The 10,626-nt window shown below is 40.8% G+C and overlaps 1 protein-coding gene across 1 annotated transcript in view; it reads left to right on the forward strand.

Annotated features, from left to right (window-relative positions):
* The window catches only part of GLDC (glycine decarboxylase), a 106,529-nt gene that overhangs the window by 53,455 nt on the left and 42,448 nt on the right, over positions 1 to 10,626 (forward strand). Inside the window, exon 15 of the mRNA XM_007451457.1 lies at positions 980 to 1,122. Coding sequence (XP_007451519.1) covers positions 980 to 1,122 — 143 coding nt within the window. The remainder of the gene's footprint in view (positions 1 to 979; positions 1,123 to 10,626) is intronic.

The following is a 10,626-nucleotide window of genomic DNA, read 5'->3' on the forward strand; positions in this document are numbered from 1 at the left end:
AAGTAGGTCACTTCTGTTAAAAGGGAACTTAGCAGAGGCGGTGTCTTGGCTTATACATAAGCAGATAACTAGAGAAAGCTGCTCCTGGGACTGTGATTTAACAACTGCTTTAGTAATCCTTTACCTTGCTCTTCAACAATCTTGGCAGAAACCCTAACTTTATCACAACCTGATCATTTAAATTTATGGGTGAAATTATTTTTAAATATTAAAATAATTAAACATATAGTGTTTATGTCTTCCTACCTTCCCCAACTCCCCCCACCACCCTTTTAAACCTGCCATGTTGAAAGCTTTTATCAGTTTGTAGTTGTTAAGCTCAGATAGAATTAAGAACCGTAAGCCTTCTTTCTAGAAATCCTTTCTCAGTGCCAGAAAGGTAGAGATTTGAGGTTTTAATTTTTTTCTTGTATCAACAGAAGATTTGTGTCCCCTGCTATGGTGTTTGGTAAGTATCTCTACTAGGCTAGGATGTTTCTTTTTTTCCATAGGATTAGGCTGATATGACAAATCACATCAGGCAAAGAAAATCATTTTATATTCTAATAGGAGGATTTTCCCCATTTGCTTTTATGTTGGTGTTTTGTTCTGCTTCATGAAAAAAGAATGATATATGTGCTATGTAAGAGTTTGAATAAACCATGCCTGAAACAGCTCATTGGGTTTCATGGATATAAATCTATTCAGGGGCCTTTTTGTTCCCGAAAAAATAGGCAATGGTTATACTTTTGTATAAGTTCCCTTTCTGGGCCTCTGTGACCCACTTGTAAGATGAAGACAGTAATAGTACTTACCCCGTAAGATTGTGGTAAGAGTTAAATGAATGAATGTATTTAAAGTGCTTAGAACGGTGCCTGGCACATAGTAAGCACTCTTTGTGTTAGCTGTTGCTATCATCATCATCATTATTAAAGTTAGTCTTGTTATTACTATTACAATATGTACATATGTGTATGTTTCCTCCCTCCTTGCTCTTCAGCCTATCACATGGAAAAAATTTGCAAACATCCACCCCTTTGTGCCTCTGGACCAAGCTCAAGGGTACCAGCAGCTTTTTCGAGAACTTGAGAAGGATTTGTGTGAACTCACGGGCTATGACCGAATCTCTTTCCAGCCTAACAGGTAAGGGGATTTCTTCTCCTGTCTTTTCAGTCATCTCTTGTAGTATAATACCCACTGGGATGGATGACTAGAAGGTCCAAAGTGGCCTCATTCACATAACTGGGAAGGTAGTGATGGCTGTTGTCTGGGAGCTCAGTTAAGGGTGTTGACCTGGGCCTTGGTTCTTCCCCATGTGGACCTCTCCAGTGGTTGCTTGGGCTCCCTCACAGAATTGGGTCTGGGTTCAAAATGGAGTGTTCCAAGATGGAAGGACGTGGACGCTATAAACTTCTGAAGGCTCAGCCTCTGGAGTTACACAACATCACTTCCAGAGCATTCTATCTGTCTCAGCAAGTTTCAGGGCCAGCCCAGATTGAACGTGGGAAGGGGACAACACGTGGGTGTGAATGTCAAGAGTCCTGGTTCATTGCAGACCATCTTTGGAAGCTAGTTACTACATACGTCTTATAGTGAAAGAATCAGAATCGAGCACACGTGTTAACTCCTTATAAGCAGTAATGCCTCAATCTAGTAAGGCCAGGAGAGTCTGGATCCTAGTTTGTTCTGTCACTAACTTTGAAAGTTCCCTTTCTCTTTTCTGTCCTCAGTCTCTGTCTGTAAAGTAAAAACATTTGAGCAACAGTGATTTTCAAAAGCAAAGGGCTCTTGCGGCATCTCCTGGGTGCTTGTTAAAAAAATATAAATTCCTGGGCCCCACTTGAGAAGTACTGATCTCCAGGGGTTGGGACTAAAAGTCTTTGTTTTTAAGAAGGAACCAAGTGATTCTGATGTAGTATAGTCAACCTGGATCCACTGGATTTGTGATCGTTCTGTCTTCATGGGAATAGATAGACAGACAGACAGACATGTCATCAGCATGTGAATTAACATCTGGGGATACCTTCAGAGGAGGAGTCTGGTATCTGCCCCGAGGTTCTCTACCTCCCACTGCTCAGTGTGGTTCTCCACCAGCAGTCTCAGCATTGGCAGCAGCTAGAAGCTTGTTACAAATGCCAGATTTCTATTTCAGGATACAAAAATCAAAGGATTTTAAAAACTGAGACATTTATTGTCTCATTTTCTGAGACAGAAAGTAATCAGATCTTAATCGGTTACTGTCAAGCCCTACCTCCTGTTTGGAAACATAGGTTAACACAGCAAAGCCATACACTTTGTGAAAACAATATACCCCATACAGTACAAACCCTTTAGGAGGAGGGCATGTGACAGATGGAAGGACACAGAGCTTTTTTAATATTAGTCTCTCAAACTCTCATTTCATAAGTAGGCAGGAATTGACGTTTATGAAAGTCAGGCTGTAGTATACCTTCATTAAAATGTCATCATGCAGCTTTGCCTTTTTTTTTTTTTAAAATTAAGGGAGGAACCTGAGTAAATTAACCTGAGGCAATGCCTTAATTAAGTGTTGACAATGAAGAAACTGCCCTCTAGTGATGGATTATGGTCACATCTTCTGTATTGTACTGGAGAGCAATTTTTCAAGACCATTTAAACTTTTTAAAGTCATTAGCTCTTTTTTTTTTTTTTAAAGTCATTAGCTCTTACAGTAAATTGAGGTCCCAGTCAGGGTCTCCAGAAGACTGACTGAAGGATGAGGAAGCTCTCCTTCCCGTAAAGCAGTGGTTCCCAGGCCTGGAAATTAGACTCACATGGTGAGTCTATAAGAAATCCTGATGGCCAGATCACAATCCCAGGTAGAATAATAATCTCAATGGGGAAAGACTAGGGTGAGGGAAGGATGCAGGCATGGGTATATCTTTTTTGTTTGTTTTTCGTTTTTTGTTTTTTTGGCGGTACGCGGGCCTCTCACTGTTGTGGCCTCTCCCGTTGCGGAGCACAGGCTCCGGACACGCAGGCTCGGTGCCCATGGCCCACGGTCCCAGCCGCTCCGCGGCATGTGGTATCTTCCCGGACCAGGGCACGAACCCATGTCCCCTGCCTCGGCAGGCGGACTCTCAACCACTGCGCCACCAGGGAAGCCCATGGGTATATCTTTAAAGCTCCCCGGGTAATTCCAGCTTGCAGCTAAGGTTGAAAACCATCATCTTAGAAGTTTCTCTGTTCTCCTCAGTTTACCTAATGCTCTTTCTCTGTCTTACTCTCCTCATTTGTATGATTGTCAGCAAGACTCCATTCTCTATCCCAGTCTTGGAGGAGGGAAAGAAATCTTTATCATTTTGTAGCTCCTGGCAGTGATGCCTTCCCCAGCTCCAGAGATTCCCAGATATACCACCCATTTCCAAGAGCTGACTTGAGTGTTACAGAGGCTGTGTTGAGGCGTAGTAGAGGGATATTTCTGGTCCTGAGCAGAGACTGCTATGACAGATAGGGAAATACCTTACTCTTTGTTGGGAAAATACAGGGGCTATGCTTCCAGTGAATAAGGAAATTTGATGTCTAATTTGGGAATAGAGGAAGGGGTGCATCACATATTCTATGTGAGTGACTTTAGTTTTAGCCCTTCATAACCTCCATCTTGGTTTATTTGTGGTAATCTTTTCTCCATAGGTGGGTTATAAATCCCAGGTCTTATGATTCTATATTCCAAGTCTCAGTGTCAGTCTACCACAGGGCTAACTACTTACTGGTTAATTAGTCATGATTTACTGCTGGCTAGTGTCCACTGAAATCTAAGGGACCAATGTAGGCTTTATAGTTATTGGAAGAAGAAACACAAGTTTTCTTGACTACTCTGCACCGAAAAAGAATTTAGTGTACCGTGTCAGCCACTGAAGTTATACTCATAAAATAGAGGGTGTAGTAACCTCTTTTATCAAGGGACCATTTCCTGGTGTTTTTATTTATACCTGACGAGTTGGAATTGGTCAGTGTGTCTATAGAGTTCTAGAGTCCAGTCACCAAAACTTTGGAATCTAAATATATTTCCCTTCCTTTTTTGTTACTGCATGGTATTTAAAAGATAACTATGGCATAATTTTTAGGAAGTAGCATTAGTAATATTTTATAACTTAATTTTTTATTGTGGTAAAATATGCGTAATATAAAATTTACTATTTTAACCATTTTTAACTGTCCATTTCAGTGGCATTCGTTACATTCACATCATTGTACAACCATCAACTCTGTCTAGCTCTAGAACTTTTTTATCTTCCCAAATCGAAGCTCTGTACCCATTAAACAATATTTACTCATTTACCCCCCTTACCCCAGCGCCTGGCAACTGTGATTCTACTTTCTGTCACTATTAACTTGACCACTCTATGTACAGCACATAAATGGAATCATATAATATTTGTCCTTTTGTGTCTGGCTTATTTCACTTAGCATAATGTCTTCAGGGTTCATCCATGTTGTGACATGTCAGCATTTCCCTCCTTTCAAAATATTCCATTGTATGTATGTACCACATTTTGTTTATCCATTCTTCCATCAATGGACATTTGGGTTGTTTCAACCTTTTGGTTATAAGGAATAATGCTGCTATGAGTGTTGGTGTACAAATACCTGTTTGAGTCCCTGCCTTCAGTTCTTTTGGGTGTATAGCCAGACATGAAATTGTTGGATATATGGTAATTCTGTTTAATTTTTTAAGGAACTGCCATACCGTTTTACAGATCTATGCAGAGGCATAGATGGAAAGAGAATCAAAGGATGGACACCCAAATAGTTATCTCAAGGTGGTGGAATTTCAAGTGACTTTTACTTTTTGTCCTTATGCTATTTTAGTTTATAAAAACGTTTTTTAACCATGATGTATGTTATTTTAATACAATCCAAAAATAAGTTACTTTTATTGTGGGGAACATGCATATTATGAAACAATGAAATTCTTGATAAGATACTTAGATTCATTTCCACCCTGACTCTCCTGATCTCAGGGGGTTTGGCCTTCAGCTGATAGCATAGTGAAGTTGGCTTTGAACTTGCCTTGGGGTTGAGGCAAACTACTGGTCTTCCTTTGTAGCAAAGCTGTACTCAAAGTGAGGAAGGTTTGCAACAAAGGGCAAAAGAGCCAAACTCTGTAGAATAGAGTAATATTTAACATCAGGTGGACTTGAAATACAACTCTCTGGTTCTAAAATGCCTAAGTAGGAAAGCTGCAATTTTCGGGCATAAACCTGAGTGTTTCTGCCTGTTTTCCTGATGGCTCCGCCTCGTCTGTGCTGCTGGGCCCTCACATAATGTCTTCCAGTCCAGAGTAGTTCTGTGTTATGCCCACAGAAGGTTTTTATTCTTTCTCTCTTTCTCTAATAGTTCCTGCCTCGATAGAGACTGCCACAGGGCCTTTGTCTTCAGTGCACTTTTTTCTGAGGGGCAATCAGCAGCTCAGAGGAGAGGTTAGCTAGCACCCAGGATGTGTGAGGCTCCAGAGCTCTGTCATGTGGCTTCCTCCCTAGTTGTGATGTAGGTTTCTCTCCTATACAGCAAGAAAGGGAACACTACCTTATTGATTTGAGATTTAATTGAGGGATGGCTGATAAATATGGATGATAAAGGATTTTGTAACCAAAAACTGTGGCGTGAAATCTTTGATTCATATAGCCAAGCTTTCACTTGGTCTATTTCCTGGGACAGTTAGATCCCAAAGTTGTTTAAAGGACTTGAAACAAAAATGTCAAGAAACTTGTCCCCATTTCCCTTACTGATTTGCTCAATCTATAAACCCGGAGAGCATTTCCAGCTTAGTGGAGAACATAGCCAGATAATATTTAATTACCTTTCCATTTCCTCCCGTGCCCAGCGCAGCTTGCTTCGGCTTGCTCCCCGTATCACTGTGACACTCTTAAAATCATTCAGCAGCACACAAATACACTCTAGGAATTGCTAGGTTAAAATTATGATGTAATGTTTAAAGCAGACAGAAACAGCAATTAACACCTTCCATGGTTATCTAAAATGAAAGACAAGCTGGAATTATTATTAGCTCACTTGGCTTATAAAAGTGAAGAAGTTGTTTTTGTCTTTAAAAACTGCAAACTGTGATCTTGAGTGCAGATAGAGCTAGCGCTTGCTTTTCCAGAATCTCCTCCTGGTAAGGCTCTTAAATGAGGTGTGAGCAGGGCGCAGTCAATGACTCTCAAACTTTATTGTGCATGAGAATCACCTGTAGGGCTTGTGAAATTGCTAAGCCCCACCGCCAGAGTTTCTGATCTAATGAGTCTGGATTGAGGCCTGAGAATTTGTATTTCTAATATAATCCTGGGGGACGAGGTTGTGCTGGTTTGGCTACCAAACTGTGAAAACCACGGGCTGCAGGGGTTCTCAGTCCTGGCTGCATATTAGAATTCCTGGGGAGTATTTGAGGTATGCCGTGCCCCCCCCACCGGGCAAACTAGCTACATCGGAAGCTCCTCCAGGGGCAGTACCCAGGCATCACAGAGTTTTTAAAAAGCTCCTCAGGTGATTCTAATGTGCATCACTGGGTTGCAAAGTGTGTTGACCTGGAGGAACACCAAAGAGGGAGGTTTAGTTAGATGACTAATATCTTCCAGTGGAGTGAACTTTAAAACTGGCCTTTGCAGGCCAAGTCATGACTGTCATGTGCCGATCACATTGTTTACAACAAAGAGAGTCAAGCCCCTGATATTGGCCATGTCCCTCCCCTTCTTTCCTGAGCTCATGGTCAGTGTCATTGAGTGGACTTACCTCATTGATAACTTCTGACTCGCTTTCCTACTGGGCCTAGTGCAGCTTCAGAGCCCTCCCGTACAGAGAGCTCTGAGAAACCAGATATTAGTGACCCTCTCTGATGAGTGACTGATTTCCCAAGGAGACACTCAGAGTGCCAGGAAGAGAAAGAAGGGTGAAGGATGAAAAGAGCCACTTCGGGGGAAATATAAAGCAATGAGAAGGATCTCCCCTTCCCCAACTTTCTTGACTCTCAAGAGTATATTTGGATTTTTGCAGTTTGTAAGGCTTTGGAGAAGTGGTTCTCACATTGGGCTGTACCCACAGAATTTCTGATTCAGTACTCCTGGGGTGCAAGCCAAGCATTTATATTTCTAACAAGTCCCCGGGTGATGCTGATATTTGGGGGTTTTGAGTTTGAAAACCATTGCTTTAAGGTGCTGTTGAGATATCAGAAAGGTTAGAGTGGCTGGATCCATCTAGATGTTTTTTGCCCAGAATTCAAAGGTTAAGCATAGAATTTAGCTTATGTCAAATTAGATACAGGTTGGTAAGAACATGTTGAGGGGGTGTTATTTTAAGCTACTAGAAGCAGAGATCTAGGTAGTGTTTGGAATATTTGAGTTATGCAACAGAGTTTGATTGAATTTGAATTGCTTCCAAGATATGGAAGCGTATCGTGTTTATCCTGTCTGTGAGACAGGAGTCAGCACTAATTCCACCTTGTTTTCTTGAGAGTGGTCCTCTGAGGTTGCCGTGCACCGATTCGGGTCATTTTTGACACACTGGCTGTTTTGTTGATCATTTTACTGTGATTAGTTTTACCATAATGTCAGTTTCTTAGCTAACATTTCACTTGGATCATTTTTGTTCCTAACCACTCGTTGGTGGTATTTTTAAAGTAAAGAAGGGTTTGGATGAGGACAGTTTGGCATTAGAATGTCCAACATCAAAACATTATGTATCACAAGAAATTATTAATAGTGCTTCTTTCTGGGGAGTAAGACTGGGAAGAATTTGGGGGGAGTTGCTTTCTTTTTTTTTTTTTTTTTTTTTTTTTTTTTTTACTGTAAGTTTCATCCCTTCTGCATTGATGGAATTAAAAAAAATCAGACAAACATATTACTTTTATAATACAAAATTTAAATACATCTGTAAATTAGGTGGCATATCCCAATGAGATGAGAGTAAGATCCAGAGGGGCTCAGGATAAAATTGCTTGAAAAGGGATAGCAAATCAAGGAAGGCTTTGATATTAGGGGCAAGAGAAACTCCAGGATGGCCCCATCTCTTTGTTAGACCTGCCTAGGAATGAGTGACTTTAAAATGCTGTGCTGTAGGAGAAATTTAGTAATCCCCTCCTGCCCCATGACACCATCATTAAGTAAAGGTTCTTAGGTGCAACAACAGAAGATGGGTTGGCCTAATTTAAGCAGAAAAGCAATTTACAGGGTGAAGATATTGGGTGCTTCCCAGAATTGATGGAAAAGCTGGAGAATGGGGCTTCAAAAGTGAGCACGACCCAAGGGAAGTTTGCAGCAGAGAACAAATCAAGGTCACTCCAGGGGAAGCATCACCACTACCACCACTGTGACTGCCCTTTTCCTAGGGTCACTCCCTCCAGATTCATGAAGTCCCAGGCTGGAGTATCCGATAGGTTGAGACTGGGTTACATGTCTAGCACCTTGTTCATGGTTAGTGATTGGGAATATCTGGTCCCTTTCTGCTTCCATAGGGGGTTTTAGGACCCTGCCTTTCCCTAGACTCACACAAAAGGGGAAATTCCCCTTTTAAGGGGACTGAAAGGCTGAGCATTTCTACATATACACGCATGAAAAGGGCAACAATGAGAACCTGCAAATCTCCAACATCCTAATGTAACTCTTCCTTTCTATTTCTAAGCATATTCACGTTTGATCATCACAGCACCATTTTCTAATTGAATTGCCTTTGTTTTTTTTGTTTTGTTTTTTTTGTGGTACGCGGGCCTCTCACTCTTGTGGCCTCTCCCGTTGCGGAGCACAGGCTCCGGACGCGCAGGCTCAGCGGCCATGGCTCACGGGCCCAGCCACTCCGCGGCATGTGGGAACTTCCCAGACCGGGGCACGAACCCGTGTCCCCTGTATCGGCAGGTGGACTCTCAACCACTGCGCCACCGGGGAAGCCCTGCCTTTGTTTTTTAGTGTTTGTTATGTAGTTTGTTTGTTACTGTTTTTACTGTTTATATGTAGTTTGCAGATATTTTCTCCCAATCTGTAGCATGTCTTTTCATCTTCTTAACAGGGTCTTTTGCAGAGCAAAAGTTTTTAACTATGATGAAGTTCAGTTTATCCATTTTTCCTTTTATGAATTGTGCTTTTGATTTCAAGTCAAAGAACTCTTTGACTAGCTCTAAATTTCAAAGATTTTCTTCTGTTTAATCCTAAAAGTTTTATCGTTTTATGTTTTACATTTAAGTCCATGATCTATTTTGAGATAGTTTTTGTATAATGTATGAGACTCAGGTTGACCTATGGAAGTCTAATTGTTCCAGCATTATTTGTTGAAAAGGCTGTCTTTCTTCTATTGAATTACTTTTGCAATTTTGTCAAAAATCATTTGGGTTTATATATGAGAATTTATTTCTGTTTCTATATTCTATTCCATTGATCTACAAGTATATCCTTCCACTAATAATACACTATTTATTACAGTAACTATATAATAAGTCTTGGCATCAGACTGACTCTTCTTACTTTTTTCTTTTTCAAATGAAGCTATTTCAGTTACTTTGCCTTTACGTATAAATTTTAGAATAATCTTATGTCTACAAAAATCTTGGTTTTATTCGATAATGATGCATATTTTAGCTCCTAAACATTATAGTTTTGGGACTTCCCTGGTGGTGTAGTGGTCAAGACTCCACGTTCCCAATGCAGGGGGCCCAGGTTTGAACCCTGGTCAGGGTACTAGATCCCACATGCATGCCGCAACCAAGAGTTCACATGCCTCAACTAAGGAGCCGGTGAGGTGCAACTAATGATCTGGTGGGGTGCAACTAAGGAGCCCGCGAGCCACAACTAAGGAGCCTGCCTGCTGCAACTGAGACCCAGTGCAACCAAAATAAATAAATAATTTTTTTTTAAGTTATAGTTTTTACAACAGGCTAGATGTTAGATATTATAAATATTATAGGTGGTTGAAGGGAAACAATTCACTTTGTATTTAAATTTACAGTTTATCACTCAAAAAAACCTTTTCAAATGTAATAATTTAAAAAACATATTATAGGAAACTTCTTAAGAAGTTCAGATATTATTAGAAATAAAATAGGCCCACTGACTTGTAGACAGTTCAAAGAAAACTTCTCTGAAACTGCACACTAAATGTGGCCATTAGTGTGTGAACTACAATGGTGTGTTAAAAACTACTGAATGATTTTCAGAAGACTATCTAGAGAAAATTAAAACAAGAATAGATTTGGTAAATCTTGATATTTGATAGTTCAAAAAAATTGTATAAATCTTAAATTATCAGCACCCAAAATTTTAAATGTTATGATCGATAACATGATCATTTTCTTTAGGGCACTATTTTTTTTTAAATTAATTAATTAATTAATTCATTTTGGGCTGTGTTGGGTCTTCGTTGCTGCACTCGGGCTCTCTCTAGATGTGGCGAGCGGGGGCTGCTCTTCGTTGTGGTGCTCAGGCTTCCCATTGTGGTGGCTTCTCTTGTTGTGGAGCATGGGCTCTAGGCGCGCGGGTTTCAGTAGCTGCAAACTCCGGGCTCTGTAGTTGTGGCTCACGGGCTCTGGAGCACAGGCTTAGTAGTTGTGGTGCACGAGCTTAGTTGCTCCATGGCATGTGGGATCTTCCCGGACCAGGGCTCGAACCTGTGTCCCCTGCATTGGCAGGCAGATTCTTTTTTTTTTTT

The sequence above is a fragment of the Lipotes vexillifer genome, unplaced genomic scaffold (genome assembly GCF_000442215.2).
Source record: "Lipotes vexillifer unplaced genomic scaffold, Lipotes_vexillifer_v1.1 scaffold260, whole genome shotgun sequence".
Classification (NCBI taxonomy): Eukaryota; Metazoa; Chordata; class Mammalia; order Artiodactyla; family Lipotidae; genus Lipotes; species Lipotes vexillifer.